At 42.0% G+C, this 26,604-nt stretch overlaps 1 protein-coding gene across 2 annotated transcripts in view; it reads right to left on the bottom strand.

The window, feature by feature from the left end:
- Nucleotides 1–19,712, bottom strand: part of dscamb (Down syndrome cell adhesion molecule b) — a 117,845-nt gene extending 98,133 nt beyond the window's left edge. The window contains exons 1-3 of one of the 2 annotated variants that reach the window (XM_076734956.1): nucleotides 18,916–19,712; nucleotides 775–1,092; nucleotides 182–328 (exon numbers count right to left, since the gene is read on the bottom strand). In XM_076734956.1, the coding sequence (XP_076591071.1) occupies nucleotides 182–328; nucleotides 775–1,092; nucleotides 18,916–18,958 (508 nt within the window). In that variant the 5' untranslated portion in view covers nucleotides 18,959–19,712. The remainder of the gene's footprint in view (nucleotides 1–181; nucleotides 329–774; nucleotides 1,093–18,915) is intronic. The other variant, XM_076734957.1, reaches the window with a different exon arrangement.
- Between the last annotated feature and the right edge of the window lie 6,892 nt (nucleotides 19,713–26,604).

The raw sequence follows: 26,604 nt of genomic DNA, 5'->3' as shown, positions 1-26,604 counted from the left end.
CTTTATCAAAGTGAGCACAAAAAGGCTTCACTATGTGCTCTTTGATAGTTAAAATACTTTGCAAATGGTATTTTAACATTAACACTGGCAACCTTACCTTCACATATTACGCATTTGGTTTGATTCTTAAGAGGTAATCTGTTATACTCTATACAAATTAGTGAAGTATGACGTGTCTTACCTGAGCTGAGTGAAATTGTGTCTTTCTCCCATGATACAACAGTGACGTAGGCCTCAACAGAAGCAGGGATAATGCACTTGAAGACGGCTACACTGCCTCTCATAGCCTTCTGGTCAGCCACTCTAACTGTGTAGGGTTCCCGTGAGACTATAGAACATGAACAAACATTCATATGAGACAAATTGTGTTATTTTAAACACTTCTTTTTCATATTTGGGGACAGGTTGGGTATCCAGATTAAGACGCAGGATCAAGCTCTCATGTAGGAAAATTCAAAGCTGCTGAAGTGTCCTTGAGGCTAACTGAATCCCTCACAACCCCAGGTTGTATCGAGAGTTGACTCTAGTATCAGTAACAATACTACTATTCCATTTACGTGTACAATTATGCAATATTATACTGGAGATAATACACATTAAGCAAGATAATGTCTCTTACACACTGGTTAATGAAAACATTTAAGCCTCTAATATTTTATAGATATTACAGACTCAAAAATTTAAATTTAGGAGTTAGGTACGATCTTTCTCTTTCTCTGCTCCCCCATTACAACAAGGACTCCTGCTACACCCTGCCTTCCTCTGTGGACTCACCAGCTTTGATGTGGACATCCTGACTCCTAATCTTGCCAGAAGGGTTCTCGGCAGTGCAGTAGTACGTGTTGTCGTGGATCAGCTTGCTGAAGCTGGATGGCAGGAAGTTGAAGATCTGGAGGGTTCCATTGGGGTGGACGTGGCGGATACCCGGGACATCATAGATCTCCTCACCGGTCGCCAGATACCAGCGCAGTGAGGCAGGCGGAGCACCCCCAGCAGGACAGGGCACCGAGGTCCCTGTGGTGCTGGCAAATACTACCTCTTGCAAAGATGCATTGACAAAGTATAAGCTGGAATGTAGGTCCTCACTGAAAACTGCAAGAGAGGAAACACAGGATGTTTACTGTTACAACCACGTACTGTACTTGCATCCTTTTTATTATGCTGTAGTGTTGTGTTTAAGACAAGCTCATTTATTTATTGTTTTATTTTTGTATGTGGATCACAATAAAGATTGGAAGCAACACCTTGATTGTAATCTGGACCAGAGACCTTACAAAAAGCATTTCTTGAAAATGTACTTCTTTACATTGTATTTAGATTGTTTTGTATTTGAGTGTGAAAAATTTTATTTCAAATATTTAAAATCATCAATCAGTATTCCTCTGAAGCTGCTCACCGTTCGTGCTTCTATTTATGGCATATGATCAGTAGTTTTGGATTTCCCATCCCCGGGACCTCAGGACATTAAATTATCATAAAGCACTATCAATTATGAAATAAGGTCAGTTGCCTCAATCATGTTCAAGCTTTAATTCAAGCCAACATCACAGTGAAGAGAATGACGTTAAATGCGGTTTGTGCAGGAGCATTCTCTGGAGGAGAGGAGGGTAATAAATGTCAATGTTGGACCAATTAGCTCCACAGTCATCTACAACTGGTTCCAGAGTGATGAAGCCAGCTGTTTGCAATCTGAGGTTCTGTGTTTGAGAGAGAGAGTCTTTTTGTATTTTTGTATTCCAGGCAAAAATATTTGTATATACAGTATTTGTGTGTGTATCTCGCTTGCCATCTCAGCCTGGTGACGAGCCCAGAGGCTCTGCACTAAGTGGCTTACAGTGGCACTGGCAGCTGGCTTGGACCCTCCCAGGAGAGAAAACATTTTAGCACTTCATAAATTCCTAACAAGGTTTCAAATTGCAGACGTTTCCATCCTTTTCTCTGCTCCAGCAGCTCTCAAGCAGCAATGAGACACTCCAATGACCTGCTCATGTCCACACGCACATCCACCACAACACTCATTTGTTTATTACAAATTAGGAATACGCGTTGAAAATTATTAGCGCACTAAAGATCAATACTGCAGCATTTCTCCTACAAGAATGTGTTGACATATTGGCGATGTGGACATCCGCATCATGTCTCAAATGCAAACAACTCTCTGTGTAACAGAAGCTAGCATATGCATTCAGAAAACGTGAACTTTCCATCCGCAGGAGGGAGGAAAGAAGAGAAGACAATGCCCAATAATTGATGTCTGGCTGCATGTATTATTATGTTGTGAAAGATTTTAATGAGAACTATTAAACCATCTAATGTAAAATGTATTTATGTAGTTTTCTTTATGACTATCATAGATTTGTGTGTGCCTCAATTTGAATTAGCAGGAGTAACCAAAGTCAGTATGCCTTTCTCATTTGTATTACACAAATGAGAAAGGCATACTGTAAGTTCTCCTGCTCTGACTGATGAGACTAAACCATATAAAAATAATCAAGGAGACGCATAGTCCTGACGACAGGTCTAATCAGCCAAGTAAGCATTTACCATGGTATGTAACACCAAGGCTTAGGAAGCATTTGTCCTTTTCATTTTTAATCACAACTCATTTTCAGGAGGGAAATAAATTCAAGATGGATGGAATCTGAGGATGCGCCGTGGCTGCAGTGGTGGAAATTACATTTACAATTAGCATACTTGTGTCTACAATTTTGAGGTACTTGTAGTTTACTTCAGTATTTCCAGTTTTTTGCTCATTCATACTTTCACTCCACCACACAGTGGAGAGAAATGTTATGCTCCATTATGGTAATATAATATTCAACGCTCAATGTCTGAGCACTGGTTAACACTATATTATGACTTTGACAAGATTATGTGTGCAGTAACGCTACATCAGCAAACTACCCAACAGAATTTCAAATACTTAAAATTAGGACAAGGCAGAACATTAAATGTGCATACAAATTGATGCACTAATAATACTGATTATAATACAAAAACAATGAATAATATCACCTCCAAAAGGGGTGATTCTGCACAATGAATACATTTACTTAAAATACTTTACGACATTTAGCGCGTTTTGCTGACAATACTTCTGTACTTTTACTTAGCTAATTAAAGTATATTTACTTGTAATAGAGTGTTTTTATATTGCGTTATTAACTTACAACGTTCATACAAAAGTATGGGGGCATGCAACTCTCTTGTTAGCGGTTGGGTCCACGACCTCGGTACCAAAGTGCTCCATTTTGTTTTTCAAGGGTGCGTAGTTTTTTATTGTCCTGTGGATTAACTGAGCAGCAAATGTTCAGCGCCGCAGTGCTGGACGTTGACGTTTACATTATGGTTACCATTTCCATCATTAGCTGACTCGACTCCTCCCAACCTCAGACAATTAACAAGGCATTTTTTTCTGGCGTTTTTTGCTCAGTTTCTTTCATTTTTCACCCCTATGAACAACATTTGGTACTCGATAAAAGCTCCTCGTCATTTCTTGGTTTGCTCGTTCTGAGCAACCGTAAAAGACACAAAGCATCAGCATTTTGAGTGTGTGTTAGTGCTTCCTATGCTGAAAATCACTTCTGGCACTCCGTCTGCAGTTTGCACCACAACAAAAGAGTGACGTGACGTCATGTGCAAACAACCTATCAGCTAAGTGGAAGGTACCAACAAACCTGCAGCATTTTTGATTTTATTTATTTATTTATTTTTGGTTAGCTTGCAGCTCTGAAAAGGACATTTAACCACTAACTGTTTGGAAGCAACTACATGTCTGTCACTCATCAAAAACGTAGCCTACCAGGTCTCTTGAATGAAATTACATCCAAGATAATGCCAGAAAATGAAGGAACAAGTACATTATGGACAGCCTGCAGACAGCTGTGTGTGAACTGTAGGGCAGGAAAGTCTGATGACTGAATCCGTCTATTTGTTTACCTGCCTTTCTGACTACTGCTGTCTGTCTCTGTATGTATGCTGATTTCATTTGTAAATGCTAACAATGTGCATTCTTGACTCACTGCTATACAGAACTATATGTTCCTTCCATCTGTGAATTGTACAAGGTGAGGACTTGACTAACAATGCACCTCTGCTTCTGCACATATTTCTGTGCATGTAGATATAATACTGTGAAAAGGTTGCAAAGCTTATTAGCAAGTCTGGATGCTTTTCAATGCATGTTTTCCCAACATTACAACAGGAAAAAGGACTAGGCAGCATGCACACTGACAAATGTAATGTTTTATTACTGTCTATCTATCTATCTATCTATCTATCTATCTATCTATCTATCTATCTATCTATCTGTCTTACACCTTTGTATTCCACTATCATTGTGTTTATTGCAGCCTATGTGAATGAGTCCCTAAAAACGTTTTTTCTCTGGAAATGACTAAACTGACCATAATCCTCGTGGTGATGAGCAATATTGGTGTTCTTTAACAACCGTATTTAAGACAGATTGTGTGATTTTGATAGAGCACATTGCATATGAAACACACCGGTCCTTAAATTTGTCTTATATCTGTCTATCTTATTAAAATTTGGTAAGTACAGTATGCTCTCAGCAGCGGAAGTTTTGTATACACTCGTGCAACCTCGCACATCAAAAAGTGTTAGCCAATTTGAATCTTTTAAAATGCGGTGGGATAGGGTGCTGGGCTCTCAGTGGGTCTGTGGCACCGGCCAAGATGAAAATAATACATCAAAGTCATATTAAATTCTGATTCATTCTCTTTTTTCCAGCTGGCACGGGGAGTATCAATCTTCTCGGTGCTCTGTTGATAATACAGACGGGAGCCATGAGGGGACTGTTCATGGACGGTGCTCAAGGTTAGTGAGAAGGAGAAGACACTTTGAAATCACTCATGTCTATATATTCAAACACACAGACTTCACTGATGTTACACTCAGCAGACATTTTCTTTGTGTATGAAATATGAAATGTGCTGGTGATTATACCAAAGACTCTTTGTAAGTACGGCTTATGTATTAGTGCTGTAATATCTCAGCAAAATACTGTCTGAGATCCTGCTTTGATGATATGCTCGTATGCAGGGGATTTCGGGAAGTAAGTTAAGACAGACTGTTTTGCCAAAATAATTTGCACTAATAAAAAAAAAAAAAACAAAGTGATATTTCCTTCAGTGAGAGTGACAGACACAACTGGCACACATCAAAGTTTTCAGCAAATACAATTTGGGTACTTCGTTAATTGATACTTTGAACGTTACAGCGCCACAACTGCAAATGGCTGGAGAGAAGCAGATCAAAGAAGTGTGTGTGGTTGCTTGGAAAGCTTCTATTCTGTGCGAGCATCGGAGGAATTGGATTAGGATTTATGTCATGGCTGTTTTGATATTCGTCTATTTCACATATTAAAAGTACGTGAGAGCAACTCAATTTAGACTGACTGAGTGATAGCGAGATTGATTTAATTAAAAAAAGAAATGGACTCTGGTGGAAGGGTGCGTATCACCGCGCTACTCGTTTTCCTAATTGACTAAGCTCAGGAGCCAGACCACAAATGGTCCAGTGACGCAGGTACATCACCCCCTCAGACCTCACAAAGAGCACCATGTCATGCCCCAACAAACGGCCTCAGGGCCCAACCACTTACTACATTGCCCGAGAGGAAATCAGTAATTGGCATAATTTTTCATGAGCTCAACCGTAAAGGTGAAATAAATGACACTGTTCAATAATGCATTATATGCATCTATAATTGACTATGATTTTTTTCCAAAGGCATATCTTCAGGGAGAAGGGAAGAAGGAAAAAAGCTGTTTCATTTAAATCTTTCTGTTTCTGCACCAGCAGAAGAGTGCTGGAAATAACACAACCAACCAAAAATACCGATCTGACGACCATTTGTGGGGCTGATGCGTGGATCTACGTTATGTAGTAACAAGTTACTTTTTGCATTTTTTCTTTTTAAGATGTGTGAAGTTTGTTCAATCTGGGCCTTATTGTCATCTCTGGTATACTTGCAGGTTCGCAGCTGTAACTTCCAGTGTTCATACAGCTGAATACAGAGGTAATATCTTTTAATATTTACTCTTTTTTAGACCACAGCTGGACTTGCAAAGCTACATCCAGCCGACTGCTGGTGTTTCATGACCTCTGCAGTGATGATGGGAGGACAAAGTTACTTTAGGTATACTGAACTGAATGCTGCACTTCTTGAATTTTTGAACGAAATGATTACATAAACCTAAGCAGGCTTATTCATGTCTTTGATTTGGGAAAGCATCCACGGTCATGTTCACACAGAGTTACTGTACAATATGACGAACAACACCCATGGTTCAGGATGATCACAGGACTGTGATCCTTCACACAATAGTGCTGATCAGTTGACAGGGTGTAACCGACCATGACAGTGTGCTTTCAGAGCCACTGGGGTGCTTCATTTAAGTAAACGTGCAATCAATGCCGATGGGAGCAAACAGCAGGTCAAGATGAATTCACGAACTGGCTGTTTGCTGAATCACAAGAAGGAAGAAGTTGTCTCAAGATCACATTTTCAATCTTATATTCACAACTTTTTTTGAGGAAGCTCCTTCTCGGATACCTGATCAACGCATCAAAAGTCGGGTCGGTCTCATCTCGTGCACCTGCTGCACTAAGTGAATGGTTCCCAGTGCCACGGGGGAAACTGGTGACAACCCATTAAGTATCACTCCTTCTTTCATGGCGCCGCTGGCTTTTTTCATGAACACTCTCTTTACAGAGAAGCACAGCAGAGAGCAAACAAGAAGAGCCAAAGAGAGAATCAGAGAGACAGTGGGATTCATTCAGCTTCCCATATTTCAGAGGGCACTCGCGTTGCATCTGTTGAGCGAGTGGAACCATTGTCTGAGTTGTCATCGCGGATGCGGTAGGGGGACTCAGCATGGCATGGCAATGTGGCACCGGGTGCTTCACAGTGACAATGTGACAGCAGGAACCCTGGGTAATTAAAGCAGCTCTCTGCTCTGTGCCCTCAGGGCAAGCCTGCCTGGGACGCAGAGATCATACCTGGCTCGCTCACATTCAAGGCTCACAGTAGCCAAAGCATTTTTACACCTTAACAAATTCTCATTCCTGCTCTGTGGATTTATGGATAGCAGCATTGGTGTGATGTATGCAGTGCTAAAAGCATGCGATCAAGCTGTGTTCACGGCAGCTAAAAACAAGACTTTGACCTGTGCATGGCCCAAATTTGAAATAGCGTGTACAGGTATTTTCTTTTTCACAGATTAAAAGAGTTGAAAATCAGATTTTTACCAAAGTACATTAAGCCATGAACTTGAAAATAACATATAGTAGCACTGAGACAGGCAGACAACAACTGTTCGGGGCCAGGCAGTCCAGTATGAGTAAGCATTCCCACTGATCTGATCTGCCCAGAGGCAATACACCATGCACGGAAGTTAAATGACTGTCTTCCAATTTGCTCTCATGAATATTAAGCAGTGCTGTGACAGTAGAAAGGGTTGGCTGTATGCAGGCTGCTGATCCACACCGACAGATCTGTCCTCTGATGTCTAGGAGGGGCGGGAATCGCTAAAACGAGGCCCCCACAGCAGATGAGCCTCCTCCTCCCCGGTCTATTTCCATGTCTTAAATGGGCCAGAGTGGCTGCCTGTCTCATCAAGGGGAAGCCAGAGACCCTGGACTGTGTCTCACTTAAGTAAAACTGAACGATAAAGACATTGATGTCTAAATTATGCCACTGCTGCTGATGATGAGTGCATGAGAGAGGATCTAATGAGGGATTATACTGTAGCAAACTATAGCAGCTCCCTCTGCCGCCGCCGAAGATGAATAAAAACTTCCACTGGTACAAATCTAATATTGCTATGTGATGTAACCGGCGCACTAGAAAGTGTAGGGAAACCCACGTGTGTAATAAAGTAAATAAAACAAAGATCGTATTCAAAGTGTCATATGGATTCACTGCATGTTTACTATAAGTTTGGTTTCACCATGTGAACCCAGAAAATGCTGCTGATCTACAGCAGCTTTTGCAATTAGCCGTTATTTAAAATTTCAACAGCTGCAATCTTACCTATTAATTAAAATAATTTTCTAATTTTACCAAGAACTGAGGGGAGCAGCACTGTGGTGCTGCCTCTCCTCAACCTAATTAACAAGAATAAAAACTAGGTATTTATAGAAAGCTAAAGCTAATCCTTTTGACAAACAGTACTGGGGGAATATATTTATAAATATATTTTATGGATGATTTATTCTTGCGAGGTGCATCATTGGTGGTTTGCCACATAAAGTAACACACAGACTGCCAAGAAGACAAACAGTTGCTTTGGAATGCAGTCTGATGTATGCATGGAGGAGATCACAACTAGAAATGTAAGTTTCTGCCTGCTTGTGTTTATTTATGCAGGAAAATAACATTTCAATGTTATATATGCTGCCTGTTAATCAGTGTCCAGCCTGTCAGTAATCCATAGCATCATTATGACATATGCTGTATTTTGGATTAGTTCATGGCCGCTGATCCAGTTTGCCAGTCAGCACAAGACATCAGAAACTTCTTTTATGCTTTAAGATTATCTTTGTAATTTACTATTATACTTATATATGTCTGATTGAGACTTGAGTGGATATAATCAAATTGCCTCCAAACTAATCTAATGGCTGGCATACACAGTCTCTCTTGATAACTCAATTAAGCAGCATCGTCCTCATCGTACAGATGCCTGCTGGCAGAGGGCTTACCTCAGTTAAACAAGTAGACATGGTGCATACTGGACAACCAACCTTATTATGTCACCAAATATTAAGGTTAAGTGCCTTCAAGAGAGTTGCTGTCGATGGCGTCTTAACGTGACCGCTGTCCACCTGCATGCCAGCTAAGGTAAGGCAACATGCGTGGAGGTTTCACTGTGCACAAGCTGCGACATGAGAGGCTGCTGAAGAGATCGACCTGACACTGACATCCTTTGGCCCTCAAGGATCTTATTTCACTCGTGTTACCTGAATCTGTTGGCTGGCCATGGCACACCTTTGTGAAACGGTGCCAAAAATAGTTTTTCACTTCGAGCCCTGCCTTTATTTTCTATATTATTACATGAGGACTCATCTTAATTCATCACCATGTGCTGAACTACAGCAAACATAATAGCTGAGGAGAGACCAGGAGGACTATTTCAATATTTAACATACACTACGGTCTCTGAAATTAACCATGTGGTATGAGTACAACCACCAACACCCACTAATCATCCAAGAGTGGATATTATAGGTTAACATGTTAAATACATTGTCAGGGGTTTGAAATATGTAGCCAAAATGAAAACTTAACTGATGTTAAGTCGTTACCTTGTCTTCAGCTTTTAGAAATGATTCAATTTCTATGTCCTGATATCTTTTGTAAATAACTGTGCAGCAAGAGTTTCACCAATGTTTATGTTGACATCAGGGCGAAGCACAAGCACTCAAGATTCAAGAACTGCTGCACATCTGTCCAGATTAACTTTCTGATGTAAAATGATGACAGTTATTTGTATTATATGATAATATATAGACATTCTACACACATGCAAATGGATATTAATTAATTCCAAAGATCTCATAGCAAGTCAAAAAGTCTGCACCCCTGGTGTGCTGGAATACGTCAGTGATCATTTCTCAGTAAATTAACTCTTTGATTCTGATATGAATTATTGAAGATTGTTCTTTGTTTGTTGTCTATTCCTAATTTATTTGTCTTCTGTCGCATTTTTCTTTTTAAAGTGCCGTTTTTATTCCAGCTAATTGTGAGGGCTTTTACCTTTTTCACAGCAGTTTGTAAGTTTCTTTTGAAAAATGCAATACAAATATGCTGCACTCACTACTAATGTTGTACAGGTAATGATGTCATTATAAGACCATGGCGGCCCTTTGAACATATACCACTGTCCCTGTGATGTCTGTGACCAGCAGCTGGTGGAGTGTGTTAATGTTGATGTCACAGCAGCTGGCTGCTCTCATCCTGTTAGCTCCGCCTGCCATTATCAGCCCCCCCCCCTCCTCTTCCCCCTTTAAAGCTGCTGCTACTGCTGCTGCATGCCATGCTCATTTTAATACTCCAGACTCATTTGACCGTCTTTATGGACTTATCATATTAAACATTTATCGCAGCCATTTCCCTAAACCAAGCATGTTTATTCAACACTTAGGGGACCACAGCACGGCTCCTTTCAGCAATCCCCCCCCACCCCCCACACCCACACACACCACACACACATACACACACACACCCTTACTTTCTCCTTTTCCTCATTTCTCTCCTCCTCTCTCCCTCAGTCCCCCGGCTTGCTTTATTACAACCCTCCTTCTACATGTGGTACTGCCTGAATAAAAAGGAGAGGCATTTTCATACAATTTCTTCCCTCTCCTCTCCTCCTCTCTCCTCTCCAGTCATCCTTTCTTCCAGTGGTGGGGACACCGGGGGACTCGTGGCGTGTGAAGCCAGGCAGCCAAGCAGGCACAAATGTATTCTGAGCATTTAGTACTTTGGATGAATCGAGTTTTAATTTAATCATCTGATCAAACACTAATTAGCATAATCACTTGTGGGGATGGATGGTCTAGATACAGAGACACAGGGCAACACATAATAGACTTCATCCTGGCAACAGTCTATGGGGACACTTAGCAACATGTAAACAGCTACATGCTTCTAGGGACCCATGCAGGGCTCTGTCCAAATTACCTCCCTTTGTACAAACAATACATCCAATTCTCTATTTCCTTCAACAGCCACTGCAAAATGATCTATTCCCTGCTAGACTACCTGACAATCAAACACACTGCTGCCAGGCCCCATGCCCTCTTATTTGATCTTGGACAAGATGGCTTACTGCACACCGTGGTCTGAGCAGAGGAGGTCTGGGAATTCTAGGAATACCACAAAGTGCTAAGATTATTGACAATGCACTCAGTCTCACACCGGGCCGGGGGATCGATGAGTGGCTAGAACGACATAAATCAGACTCCTGTGGCTCCACTCCGTGTCACACCCATACTCACCCACCCACCCGGCTCCCCAATTAAATGCACACACACAAACAGGCGAGTACGCATGCACACAAGAACACACACTCTGTAAACCAGACTGCCTTCCCACATATATAGGTACTTGCACGTAAGCACCCGCAAATACACAATAAAGCACCCACTTTACACATCTCACACACACATGCGCTCACACTGGCGCACCCTTACCTCAACTCCAACAAGATGACAGCGCTTTAAAAATGGCTGGCTAAAAATAACCGCCACTAACTTGGTCTTAAATCTTAGCATCTGTGCCAGGTTTAAAAATAAAGAGCAGTGTCGAGAAACCAAGCTGGACCCATTTGTCTTTCTGTCACTCTGTCTATCCAGCTCTGCCTCCTCCGTTATCCCGTAGCCTACTTTAATATTCGGACTGTGGAGCATCAGAAACACGGGCAGATTTGAAGGTGAGGTATCCTGGAAATATAGTTTTGAATAATCCGATTGAGATGTGGAGGTGCAATGTATGGCTGGAAAGCCGCAGAGAGGTCAAAGAGACATGCAGTGTGATTTTTTATTTATTTTTTAAAAAAAGCTCAGCAGTCAGAGAGGTCCATGAAATGTGAGGGGTAAAGCAAAACTCAAAGGCAGCAAGAAAGAGAAAGAGAGAGTGGTAGACAATCCATCAGGCACATGCATCATGCCCAGGCCAGAGTTGCAGGGATCAATTCAGCCTTGGGCCTCAGAGTGTGTCGAGTTCAAAGCCTAGCCCTGGTATGTGGAGGACTGGATTAAGAGGCAGTATTTATGAGGTCCAGCATGAATGTTTGTCTTGGTGGGTGATGGATAGCAAACTCATCACACCTCCGCCACCTGTCTGCCACAATGAACAAAAGCTCTGGAGGGGAGCTCACTATAAGAACTATGGGCTTAGTGTGCAGCGTACAGCACACACACACACCCTGCAGAGGGTACACTGCAGCTTCCTGTGAGCATGTACAAAGCTACGCTGTCCTGAACATCCAGGTAAAGTACATCTACACAGATTTGTTAGAGATGTACAATTTATAGATTTTTACAGGTAAATACAAGCAACCCTGTCTCCTAGAAATGACGTTTATATAAAACTAATTTGTTTTATTTTCAATGGCAATATAAGTGAATGAAGGGCTACATTTAAGTGCTGTACTGAATTTGCTGGAAGGTGGAATTACAGAAGACAGGACTCTGTCTTAAGAGGCCTGAGTTTTCATCATGACTCCTACATGTGGTTAGGTTTAAATAACAAGGTTAATGTTAGGAAAAGCTTGTGGTAAACCCGTCCTGTCACGTCCTTTAACTCACTGTTGACTTCCCCAATCTTAACTAAGTGGTCTAAACGTGATCAAGATTTAATCACTTTGATCTGCAAGTTGTCTTGAGGGGGTAAAGGAGGTAGAGCAGTGGTCCACCTATCAGGAGGTCAGTGGTTCGATTCCTGGCCTCGCCAGTCCACATGCCAAAGTATCCTTGGGCAAGATACTGAACCCAAAAACTGCCCCTGATGCTGTGCCATCAGTGTGTGAATTCATATGTACGTGGCTTTGGATAAAAGCATCTGCCAAATGACTGATTGTAATTGTAATTGTCTCATGTTGATTTGAAAATTCACATGAAAAGTTCTGTTTGCCAGACCTGCTTCACAAATAACAAATTCAACCTATGGCCGGGGGTGATATGATGAAATACACCATGAACCCACATATATTTTTGTCAGCCATCAGAGATTTTGCCATATCTCTGCATGTACTCACTTTTTCAACTGAAGATTGAAAATGTATGATCTCACAGTAGAGTATGTGTTGATAACATGATCAATAAAGTTACAGATATCATGATAGAGGATTCAGCCCCTAATAATCAACCTGTGTTTGTAACTATGGTTAAGTTCGCTCAGAGTTTGCTGTGAGAGAGTTGTGTCTTTTTCAGTCTAATAATAAGCTTTGTAATTATTGTATTCTGAATACGGATCGTATTTGATTGATCATGATCTTGTTACAGCTAGAACGAAGCAAGAAGCACTACATACCGCAAATGAATGTCAGTAATAGATGAAGGCAGCTTTGCATGCAGGGTTAGTCCGTCTGTCTTATTGAATGGATGAGCACCACGCTGCTCATCATGACGTGACAGCCTGACTTTCAGGTAAAGGAAAAACTGAGGGACTGTTAAGCACAACGTCATAGGTCAAGATCTCCCATCTCTTCAGTAGGCGTTTCCTAAACTTCTTAGCTCTTCTTCCTAAAATCTTTGAAAGATAGATGAGCTTCTGCACACGAAAGCAGAAGCGCCTCTTCTTGACTTAGTCTGTTTTAAACTGTCAAATAAAGCTTTTACACCAGTTCCTCCACTACAGTACCTGTGCAGTGCAGCACAGTAATATAACATGTCACTTTGACAGGTGCTGAGTGAATTAAAAACATCCTCTCTACTGAGAATCCTGTCGGAGAGGGAAACCCCCGCCAGATGTACTACAACCTCACTTTGCACGCATGATCAAACACCTACATCTGGGTGCTGAGGGCTTTTCTGCTCTTCCCTGCAGATGCTAAATGATATCGTTAACATTTTAATGCAAGAGACATTTACACGCGGGCTTGCGCAATTACACCTCTGATTCAGTGGAATCCAGACAGACACAGTGTGATCGGTAATTAGATTTTACATTGGGTGACACGCAGCGCACGCACACACACATACACGCATGCACACACACACACACACACCAGTCGCCAAAGCTTGCTCCTAATTAGAGAGCTAGACAGGCTCGAGGAGGTAGGGTACAGTAGAGTAGCCCTCATTATGCAGCTAGGATGTATGAACTAGGGGATATCTATTATGATCACACATCAGGGTGTCCATTACCCAACATTAGCGGCCCTTTCAACTGGAATCACACACAAAGTCCAGAACGTAACCCAACAAAGCCTCTTAACTCACACAAGTGAGCAAGAGTTAAGTGGGTTTGTAAACTTAATTCAGCCCATTAGATATTCATATCAGAGTAAGAGTGCACAAGATGATCACTTCACTGTACGCTATATCTTTTCATGGGGTAATTTAATTTCATGAGTTGTGATACCTCTTCTACAACCAAACCCTAATTGGTAATTAGTAAACAGACGAATGGCTGCGAGTGCAGCGTACGGCTGGTCAGGTTTCACTCCAGAGCCTTTGAACAGCCATTATGGCCACTGGGAGGCCGCTGATGTTTGTCTTTCCCCAGGTAAAGAGAGAAACATTTTGGTTTGTCTATTTTAAAAGTTCATTTCCATGGGGCACGATTGAGGACTTATCAATTACTGAGTTTTTACAGTGGTTCTTAAATATGTCTCATTTATGTGGTTCTGTAGTGGTTTTTATGATGCATTTTTTATGATGTAGCTTTCTATGCATAGCACTTCATGAAAAGTTTTTAGATCAGCGCGTCTTTAAAGTAATTTCCCCTCGGGGATCAATAAAGGAATTCTGATTCTGATTCTGATTCTGAAGTGCACCACATTAGTTGCATTTCTCCAGTTTATGGACCACATATTGTGTCACCCATGTCCCCTAATGGACACTCTCCTCACCTCTCTACCATTCTGGGACAGCCAACCTAATATACCCAGATTTGTAGGTGCCCAAATGGCCAATATGTGCATGCATATATCTATGCATATATAGTTAAATATTGTTTGTAATGTGTTTCTTGATGACCCTGATGAAAGCCACCGACGTTGGTCTGACATTAGAGTTGTTCTTCACTCCAAGTGTTGCTTGAATTTTGACCTCTTTAGACTTTTTTTTTGCCTTCCCCATGCATCTTGGAAGTAGGTGGAGCTGTGCCAGAAACCTCTTCTTGAACATCTTTATGCAGACATGAGAATCGCCTCACAGCTCCAACAAATGGGGCTCTCATCAGTGCACTGCCTTCATCACTTTCATGTAGATTTATTGCCATGCAAAAACCCCGAACCCCATTCTACTTGCAGCCAAGTTCAATCTATCTGTCCACCCTGGGTCCCTGTAGCATTTTCATCCAGTGTTTCAGGTTGCTAATAATGTGGGGTCATGTAATATTGGCAGGCTAACTGATGTTGGCAGCTATTTACTGTACTGAAAGATACGCTGGGCTAGATGCTTTGGAAGAGCTACCTTATTTCAAAGTGGATCTGCATTTACCCCGACAAATGTCGCAGCTAATTGAGATCAGAATTTTATTGCGTGATCCCCTGTCCTCTGCATAAATGTTCATTTATTAAAGACATATGAAATAAGTCCTTTTAAGTCCACAGCATCAGGTTGAGCTGTGTGTATGTCTGTAAATCACTGCAGTGTTCGTGGGGACTGAGCGAGAAGCCTTGTCTCGTCATATCTTTGCGATGAGCATTTGAATAGGCCAGTTTAGCTTGCTGTGGTTTTGCCTAGAGGCGGCTTTCAGGGAGAGATATTTAATATGTTTCCTCTCCTGTTCTGATGACTGATTTTATAGATTCTACTTTGATAGGCAGAGGAAATAGAAAAAGTACAATGTCTTAAACAGAATACAAGAAATAAATGTGCCTGTTGGCTGTTGAACAGATTTAACATTTTCAAATGTTTTTTAATGTCTGGAATATGACAGAGGAGTAATTTACAGACTGTGGTTATAACTTGCAATGATGAGTCAAATGCAATGAAATCATGAAATCCATAAAATGTGACATTTTGTGAACATTGTGCGGGTGTGTGTGTGTGTTTTCCTCTGTTTTAATCACCTGAGTTCATGAAGGGTAATTCTAGTATTTTTAAACCTGGGCCTTATTTTCACATATTTTGTGAATTCAAACATTTTGGATTTGGTCCAGTAGATCGCCTGAGCCAGTAGCCATGAAACAGGCTGCAATGGCGTAATGTAATCTTCAGTAGCAAATGTGCCCATCAAAGTACGTCCACTAAAAGTGCGTGTTTCTGCAACTGACGGGCTCAGGCTGTTGTTCCGTGGAACAACATTATGCAAAGGATCCCTACAGACACAGACCTTTTTGTTTAACCAGAAGCGACTGCTATATCGCTCTGTTCAAAGCCACCAGACTCCTTTTACAAAAATAGTAATTTTACCTCACAGAACAGGAGTTGCTGGTCTACTGTTGCCTCGTTTGGTTAGTTTGCTTGTGTTCAAGTCAAACACAGACGCTAACTGATCAAGCAATCGAAACAGTAACTCCTGTTCTGTGAGGTGAAATTACTATTTTTGTTAAAGGAGTCAAGTGACTTCGAACAGAGCGATACAACAGCTTGAGCTCCATGTCCGAAAGGGCTGTCTGAACAGGTCTATCCCTGTAGGGATCTTTCCCATAATGTTGTCAGCTGTTATAATGTTGCGTTGATATAAGCACAGAGAAATGACCACACTGCAATGTGGAAAGGAACCCTGCAAGCCCTGAAGGCAGTGAACTACTTGGTTGCCATTTGGCCACTTATCACTTATGGACACACTGATGTAACAGGATGTGATTAGCTCCTAATCAAGTACTTCTGGGTCAACTCAGCTTGAGACAAGAGCCAAAATCCCAATTCTGTGCCCTGAATCATTCACTATATATTCCACTATTTCCTGAGTCTGCCATTTTGTGGTGCTGTCTGATTTGTCTATCAGTATAACCAACATAGTGGACAAAAATGATCCCAGAAAATAGTCAACAAGCTCCAGACACTAACCAGCGTGGATTCTAAATGATCTGAATAGCCTCTGATGTTGGGGGGGGGGGGGGGGTTTGCCACCAGGCAACAACACACCATATAGTTTTCTACCCCAGTGGAGAGTGAATGGGTGAACGTTTTCGGACGCAGCCATGACACCCATTAAGGACGTTACCATAGAGACAGGCCGGTGAGCATGTGATAGGCCTAACTCTGAAACAGCAAGAATTGTCTGGAATCCAATCGCTGTGCTTGCTTCCATCTACAAGGTCATTCATTCATTCTGACAATGCCTGCTCAGCCGATGAACACCTCATTTTCATGATAATCAACAAAACATCCAACTGGAGAGGACAAAGTCACATAGCTAGGCTCCTGCACAGGGATGGAGAAATCAAATAAAACGACAAGGCAAACAGCAAGTGATAAAAGCTCCATGATTGCAGTGCAAATGACAAGCACAAAAAGTGTAATGTCTGCACTCAACGCTGTCTACTGCTTAATCCCTATCAGTTGTTTGCCACAGGCCTCCTCAGTAATCCCTTATGCAATAAACGGACACAATCTTGCATGGCAGTTGATCTAATGTCAGAGTCAGATGATTATGATTAATGAGGATTCCTTATTGTTCCTTTATGAGTTTCAGCACAAGCTGGGCTGAGGGAGATACCATTTTATATGGAGTCAATGTCAATAAACGGTACCAACTGAGGGTCGCTTCAGCTCTGAAAAAGCGACGACACAGAAACAAAATCCATTCCGAAGCTTATTTTATCACCCGAGCCAGAAGCAAAAATCCATTTTGGGGACACACCATATCATATCACAGCCCCTCGATGTGGTTAAACGCATTCATACCTGTAAATCCCCATTTCCCGTTTTTTTTTGCTTTGTGAATTCAGATTTTCTTGACCCTTTGATACAAATGCACGCAACCGCAGGCTTGATTTTGTCTCAATATGGGAACAATCCCTGTCTTGTCACGCTGACATGTTTTTTTTACAGACATGTTTCCATTTTCTTTCCTTCTCCCTCTCCTTCTTTGACTCTCCCTTTTTCTTCCCCTGTTTTCGTACACACCCAGTCAGCCATAATCCCTCCCTGTAAGGGACTCCGGCCAATAAGTGAATGCAATAAACTGTATCAATTTTCTGCTATTGATTATAGATACGTTATGTGGGCACACAAATATGCATGCACAGTGTCAGCCGCATGCATGTGTGCATGCATGCACTCACGCAAATACACATGTGTACAAGAAAAAAAAAGGGGGGACAGGATGCACAACCAAATCTGGGTGTTTGAATACAGTATTTGAATGGAGGAGACTTTCGGCTATTTGAATGGAAAATTCATTTTTGTGTGTGTGTGTTTGTTGAACTGCTTTTGTATCTCCTGAAAAAAAAAAATGTGTCTCATTTAAAAAAAAAAAAAAAATGACACTTTTTTTAAATTACTAACATGAACAATTTGTAACACTGGTGCTAATTTCCTCTCTGCAAACTGCATTTAAAGGTAAATAACATAAAAACTGCATTCAAATTTGTGCCAAAATTGAATGTAAGTAATCTTGGAAACATTCTGACAGAGCCAGACTCACAATTGAATATTTTACATCAAATGTGCCCAATATTAAAATATGGATTGGTGAAAACTGTGGTAAAATTATCATGTTAATGCATTACGTTAATTTAGGCCACTGTGAACTTGAAAAATATGCTCACTCTGTGGGAGGGGGAAGGGGTTAATGTCCATTATATCAAATACGTCACTTATTACTAAGGGCCACAGTGGAACATGGCTGTGACAATAAGTAGCATCAAATAAAAACAGAAACAAATCACATTAATAATTGGATGCAAATTAAAAACAATTAAAACTTGAACCTATAAAATCAGACCCGACCAACACAATCAAAGCAATTACCGAAACAGAGGCCCTAGCAAACATCATTTATCCGTTTTATATCATCTGGCTCAGGATGTATACCTGAAGGCCAGAGATGTGTCTAATGGTTTGGAGGGGAGCTTGAAGGATTTAAAGCGCAGTTCATGCCTCGCCCGTCCCTCTCCCTCTGTGTCAGCCTTTTGACAACCATATAAAATCCATTTCATGTGGGTCACAGGTGACCTCCATCCTCGTCTCCAGTCACTTAGCCGTCTACTAGTCATTTGCCTTCTGCAGTAGGTAATGAGCACTAATAAAAAAGCCATTCAAACTTACCATTCAAGATGCTCTGGGAAAAGATAAAAGCCAATATCCACATGCCCTGCTCCGTTCAATCCCCCCCCAAGCTATGCTTTCTCTTCTTCCTCCGACCGGTGCCTCCCAGGGTCTCTCTTCTGTGCGCTTGGGGTAAGGTTAAACATTTGCCACTGTCTTGAAGCAAACCGGTCCAAGTCTCTACTTTTAATATCTCCTTCCTACTTTTTCGTTACACTCTGATTTCTTTTTTTTTTTTTCCTGTGCGCTCTCTAAGCGCCTGGAACATAAATGAGCCTCTGTGATTGTCTTGGGGAGAGCTGTGCTCAGACTCTCCTCCTCTGCTCCGCGTCTTGCTGCTTCTCCCTGTTATTCAAAAGGATGCTGAAGGGGTGAAGCCCAGGTGTGTGTGATGCTGAGTCAGAGCCGGGTACGAGCGGATCCTGAGACAAAAATGAATGCAAAAAAGAAAAAAGAAAAAAAAAACGAAAAACTGGCTAAACTAAATCTTTAACAAAAAAAATGTCAGAAGCTCCGATTGGCTGACTGACGGATCATCCTTGGAGGGGGGAAAAATTAAAATTTTAGAAAATTAAAATAACTGAAAGAGAAAAGAAGCAAACATGGGGGAGAGGGCGGAGGACTAAGAATGAAAAACAGGTTTTTTTCTGAGACTCCAAAGTCAGATCATCTTCATCGCCTCTGTGCGTCCAGCAAGAGGCGAGTAAGCGCATCTTCCCCGCTGCCGCTCTCTAATCGCACCACACTGACTCTCTGAGCATTACACAGAATAACCCTCTCCCTGCCCCTGCAGACGCTTTAATTCCTCATTGCCTTAAAGGAGCAGAGGCGGCTACCGGTAGGTCCTGAGGGCAAGGTACTAGTGGAGGTGCGAGTGTGAGAGCACACAGTGAGTGGGGCATTTGCATTAAGGAAATGAGCTGCACCTGACGCACCGAGGTACCTAGGATAACATTTTTACGCACGGACCGGCTCAAACCGAAAGCGCTGTCTGCTGGTGTGCAGGTGCACTGAGCACACAGCATTACCAGATCCGGCTTGAATGAAGCCAATTGTGTGTTTCTCTGAAAAAGAACAGAGGAGAGTTCAGTGTATGAAAAGGGAATCTACAAGGACATCCAATGACGTGTATTTTGTGTTCATTTAATTGCATGGATGAGGATTAATTGAATCACACCTTTAAATTGGTGGAGGTGGTTTAACAATTGTGTGGGGAAAAAAAGACAGAAGAGGCAACGTTTTGTCAGTGGTTGCAGAAAATACAGGGTTAAAAAGCATCCCCCACCCCAAAGGCGCATGGCACACACATACACACTCCATACCGCCTCCCTCAACCCCATAATCCACCCACCACCACCACCACCACCACCACCACTCCATTTTAATGCCTGCCTTGAAGTCAAGGGTGTAGCTGTAGTAGGCAGTGGAAGCCTGTGGGCCTGTCCGCAGAGCCGGGGTACACTGAACGTGATATAACCGGCAGGGCAGTCTGCATCTCATTCTCTATTCCACATGACAGAATATAGTGAAAATGAAATCCTGTTTATTTACCCCAGGATACTCATCCTGTCTTATATCTGGACTTTACAATTCCGAATGTGCGCAGAGGAAAATAAACAGAACATGGAAAAATACATGTTGTGTGTGGATCACATACTCCTGACTGTCCTCAGTTCATTCATGGTGGTATAAATGCTCAGTCCAGGTGTCTGTGTCTGGGTCCAGTTGTATATATATGCTTTTCTAATCAGTCGAATCTCTGTGTGTTAAGTTGGTGAAGCATACACTACCTTTTCCTGGCCCTAATGTGTTTTGATCAGCCCATTTTCCTGTTGACCAGTCTTTCTGTGTTTGTCCACGTGCCTGCCTGTCTCTCTTGCAGCCTTCACTCCAGTGCAGCAGACAAACACGAACACCGCCCTGCATTTGCTGAAGTCTGTACCAGAACACACTGTTCTAGCTTGCCTTAAAATGCTCTAGCTATTTTTTTTTTTCTGCTTGTGTTTCATGTATTCAGCAATGGCCCAAATTGAATTGTTCTTTCATTACAAATGTGCTCTTTTTTGAACTAACATAACACCAAATTATATGTTTAACTGAGTAAGAGGATCATTGAACGTACTTTTTCCTTAAGCTGTAAGGTAAAACCAAACAAGTCGAAGCCTCTGTTGCTCGGAGGAGAAAACATGGGTGAATCAGGGCAGTGGGTCAGAGATCCTGCCTGTCAGTTAGAGTGGATTAGGAGCGCTGTGCTTGTGTTTCAGCTCTGGATTCTTGGCATGGATGGGCATGTAAGTTCATTAGCAGCAACAGACTGTGGGATATGATTGTTTTAGAGGGAGGATGCAATGCAAGGCCTTTGTCCTCACAACATGCACATTCCGCTTCTAAGGATTACCCTGTTGCAATCTTATATGGGTATATATTGTACACATTTAAACTACAAGGCTTCGTCTTCTACTGCTCTGGCATAGAAAAAAGTGCCTTGCTCAGTGGTGCATTTGCATTTTTATTTTATTTTCTCTGTAAAGTTCAAGGACTACATGAGTGTATGATGCCAAAGGCAAAGCCTATTCAGGCCCTACAGGTGATCAACCACATGAGCGCTATCTGTAGTTTTCCTTGGTTCAGCCTTCAGCAATGTTAGACGGCAGGAAAAAAAAAATTGTCACTGAAGGTGACATTAACAGCCAGCAAAGACAAACAAAACCCAAAGAAGGAGGAAAAAAGCTCCGACTGTGGGCTCAAGGGATTGGGAGAGGGGATCCATGGAATTAGAGGGTGCCATCTGACATTTTGGGGAAAATGAGGCATTGCTGTAATCTAGCTCAGCAAACAGGATTTTATGAGAAACTGAAATTAAAAATTCGGAAAAAGAAATGGAATGAGTAAGGAAATGCAGATCAAAAAGGTTATATTTGTTTGTGTGGGATGTAAGAACTAATGCTAACAGCAATGGAACAATCAAGCCTGGTGCCATATAAGCAGAACTGTGGAGCAATGACTCTTTTCACCATAGCACATAGGCAAGGGTAACGTTGGCAGGGGGGGGCTACATGTTGTGTGTACAGTATACACACTCCATACGTGGGAGTTGCCCAGTATAAGCACAGTTTCACCGTGTGTTTAACAGCAAACAAACACGGAGTAACATCAACACTGACCAAATGACCTTACAACGACAAATGACAGCAGGTGTGTATGATCGTTTGTGTCATACTCAAATCAGTGATATTATAGAGAAAATCAGTATAATGGTGCCTGGGTGTAGTTCTGTACATATGACTCATATTTGATCCCTGTATGGTGTCTCATATTTGGTTTGTGGGGGTAAATTGACCTTTACCTTAAAAACTGTAATTAAAAAAATATTGGCTCCTTCTATCCAACTGAGGGAAGCCTTTAAACACATGCACAACAAATAACAACACCAGAAAGAATCAAGCATCACAGCATAATGTAGCTCCATTGTAATTTCAGAGATACTACGATCGCATTTAGCTGACCGCGCTGATGCACACAGATCAAATGGACCTCCATCCTTCTGGAGAACAGGTGCGAGTGTTTGTCACTTACACCCAGCAGACAGCTGTACAACTGAACAGGCTACTTGTGATGTGAAAGACAATACCTTGATTTTCACTCTGAAGACAAGAGCCTTGACCTTGTGACCAGTGGGTTGAGGTATTCAGCAGTGAGCCCTAACAGATTATACTCAGGCATGTATAGGAGGCACATATACAGTATGTTTTATAAGTGCAAAAGCCATGTTTATGAGGCTGGTGTATATTATTTTCAATTTAGCTTTTTAATCAGTGTATCATTATGATATTCATCTGTTTGGTGGAGTGTGGAGGAGCACTTCACACATGAACTCTAAACAAACATTACAAAAGAGAAAAGCAGTGGAACGCTGTAGTAAAAACCCATCTTATTCATCGCTTCATGATTAAATATATCTTCATGGCAACAGGCAATACATCAACATTCAGAAGTGGATGAAAATATTTAGATATATTACATTATATAAGGATAAACTGCATGGTCCAAGTAACATAATTCAGTTTGTCCACAGTCGTGTTTTGAATATGAGCAGAGTGGATTTTTGGTGGGGTTTGAGTTTACTGTGTGGGTAGGGGGGAGGAAAAGGGTGTAGTTCATTTTAGCCCCCCAGCATGATGCCTAAACAGTGGTAAGTGAATGTGACAATGAGGCCCCTGGGCTGCTACAGACAGTCTTAGCCTTGCTGTGTGGCCATGCATGCGTGTGTGTGTGTGTGTGTGTGTGTGTGTGTGTGTGTGTGTCTGTGTGCCTGTGTGTCTGTGTGTCTGTGCGTGTGTTTGCATGTGCCACCATGTCTGTATGTGCACACAAGGATAGATGTGGAACACATATGAGACGATTCATGAGCGCTGCTCGGCCGAGCTCGTGACTCCTCTGACTGTTACACTCACACTGGCGGGAGGTCCGTGCTTGGTGCACTTTGTTTTACTGCCAGCTTCATCATGAATGATAAAAACAAGATGAAATTTTATTAATCAGAGTGGTGGTAGCAGTTAATGGAAGTTGTAGTATTTTAATTTGTCCCACACAGCAGTGTAAGAACTATAATGTGTGTCGTCTTAATGGTTATTGTTCAGTGTGAAGGCTGTTGATGTGGACAGGTGAACTCGCTAATCTATTATTGTGTTATTTCCCTTTAAGTCAATGGGGAAACAAAGAAGATGGAGAGGAATGGAAGTGAATTATAGAGAAGCTTCAATCAGTGCATTGGTGTAATATCATAAATTTATGGATATGATATTATTATCACCATTGTACTTTACAAAGCTCCCAAAATGAAAACATTTTATCCGTTGTGTGACTATTGGCCAAGGTAACAACTTACCACCCCGACACCAGCAGGGAGCTCCAGGGAGCCACCCTTTGTGCTTACTTTCAGTCAGACTCAAAAGTAAGTGTTTGAGGTGAATCCTTCAGCTCCTTGTCTCCATTGAGCACATGCCCAAATCTCAAATGGTGAGTAAACTGTTACCACGCCCAATAGTGATAATGGATGAACATATGAGAGCGTGACCCCGTTTGAAAAACACTTTAAATGTCCAATTTGAAGTGTTCCTATGTACATTAAATATCAGAGAAAATGGTTTCTACCATTCACTGACTATGCACTCTTCTGTCCTCTACCAAGCTAATGAATTGAGATCAGATAGGTAACAACACAGAGTGTGCTTCAGTGGTCATACTAATTACATCATATGCTGAATCAAATCAAGTGCTTCTTATAATTCATTGAAATGAATTCCAGTAGTACTATGGTGGAGTCTGCATGTAATCCCATTAATAACCATTGCTGCAAAATATTAACAATAATAGGAGGATAGAGCACATTTTCCCTCAGTTATGTCTCTTCTTCCATGCAGCACCTTCTCTGCAGCACACATGTTCATACACACACACAGAGTTCCCCCCGCCCCTCCTTGTCCCCCCGGCCGACCCTGTCCCTGGCGTGTGTGCAGACAGGCTGGGTAATCCCTCAGGATGGGGCCTCTTGTTTTGACAACTCCTGCGAAGCCCAGTGTCTCTTACAACAAAACACAGACTGGCCTATCATCAGCAAAATGTCAGCCCTCGGCTCACTCCTTCGTCACCCAAAGGAGGATCAGGTTGCCTTTACACTATGCGACCCATTAACTCAGAATAGAAACATTCTCAGTGCTGGTGTAATGATCCCCTTTGTTTGCTAAGACAATGACATTGATAAGAGACAAGCCGCACTCATGGTTCTTGATAGAAGTGAGTATAAGGTTACATGTTGCCAGGGCAGCTCCTAAACAGAGTTCACGGTGGTGTACTCTTACCCTCTCCCAGTCCCAGTGGGATGAAAAGACACCTGTGGGTCAATCAGCATCAGGACACATGCACACTCTTTGAATTAGGACTGCTACACCATGTGAAAGGGGGTAAAATCCTGAAGAGGAGATGCGTTTCTGTAGAGGTCAGCTGGAGGGCCACCCACATCAAACATGGACTCCAGACACTGTTTGATGGTGCAGATGAAAGCTAATATCTGCTTTATAATTTGATTTCTTATATGACAAACAGAAAAGCTTAAATTATGAATTCAGAGCTCTCCTGGATAAGATTTTTTTTTAATTGCTAAATTCATCACTTGAGGGAAAAAGTTTGTTATTTAGGAAAATGTCATTTGTTTTCTTGGCAGGACAGCTTTGGAGTGAACCTAGTCTGGTTTCCTCATGTTTTCAGCCTTTTACACTAAGCTAAGCTAAGCTAACCGGGTGTTGGCTATAGCTTCTCATTCAAGGGGTCCAGCATACTTTGTGGCAACTCACGCACAATCTCCTCTGCAGGTGTGTGCACACTGTCCAGAACAGTTATTGTATACTCAACTGAGCCAAGCTCGATCGTCCGTACAGGAGTTTCCAGTGATGTGTGACACTGTAGTGCTAGAAAACAGAACATGTGCTGTTTTCTACTTGCTTTAATGTTCTTTTGGTCTTCATTTTTATATGTTGGTTATCTGGTTATCTGTGTGCTTTGGAAGGGGATGCAATAGGGGGTGATTGGGTTGGGGTTCTCACAGATCAGTGAACCAATCATCAATAAGGCATCGTGCACATTTAGTTCAGCCACACATACTGTTTCAAATTTTGAGAGGCGTGTGCTGGGTTTGCACAGCGCACCACAAGCAGCATGTAGCCATCTTAAGAGCGGTATCCTCTCATCTGACTGTCTGCAAGAAAGTAAATAGGCAAGCCCCAAAATGTTGACTAGCTTTGTCTTTAATTTTTTTTAAGGCTGCTAATTGTAATTTAGATCCTAACTAAAATTACCATCAGCCACAATGACAGAACATTTCTGTAACAGAGCCCCACATTTTCTCAATACTGTTTTTTAACCTTTAACACTTCAATTCCACTCTGTGTAATGGACCACAGCACATGTACTACAGTAACCTTTTCCCATCTCCCTCTCAATTCATAATTCCAACACCCCAGCCTGCTACAGCAACCCCAGCCAGTTTCCCATTGGTTAGCCCCAAGGCACAGAGGAGCATATCTGTAGCCAACCTTGACGTGCTAAACTAGGACGCTGAAGGGGACAGAAATGGGAGGAGAGAAGAGGAGAGGCAGGGGAGCGAGCGAAAGGAGGAGGGGGGATGTAATGAAAGGCTGCTGGAGGAGTGGCAGAAATACGGAAGTGAGGATGGAGAGGGTGATGGAAAAGAGGGGTGAGAGAAAGGAGTGGTGGAGAGGGAAGGGAGTGAAGGTGGAGAGTGTGAGTAAAAGGAGGGAGAGAATAGGGTGGGTTTTGGTGATTTGTACTCTGGCTGCATATGCGTCTGGTCTCCATCTCCTCCATTCTCTGCTTGAAAACTGGAAAAATCAATACATCCACAGTCTAGTGTATCCCCACATGAACTGAATCATTAAAAATATATAATCAAACACCCCACCGTCATTTTTCATCACTATTATCATCATCACATATATGAACAGGCCCAGATATCGGTATATCACCAACGTGGCTGTAACAATGTAATAACCCAATCAATGGCCTTCTAATTATTTCAGTGCCTCAGTTAATCGTCCAGTTAAAGCAGTCTTTCAGCCTTGACTCTCAGAATGGCACACGGAGACAGGCTGCTTGTTAACAAATGCACACAGC

Source organism: Chaetodon auriga, chromosome 7, assembly GCF_051107435.1.
Source record: "Chaetodon auriga isolate fChaAug3 chromosome 7, fChaAug3.hap1, whole genome shotgun sequence".
In the NCBI taxonomy this organism is placed as follows: domain Eukaryota; kingdom Metazoa; phylum Chordata; class Actinopteri; order Chaetodontiformes; family Chaetodontidae; genus Chaetodon; species Chaetodon auriga.
Note: the sequence above shows the minus strand (reverse complement) of the source record. Positions and strands in the feature narration are given on the sequence as shown.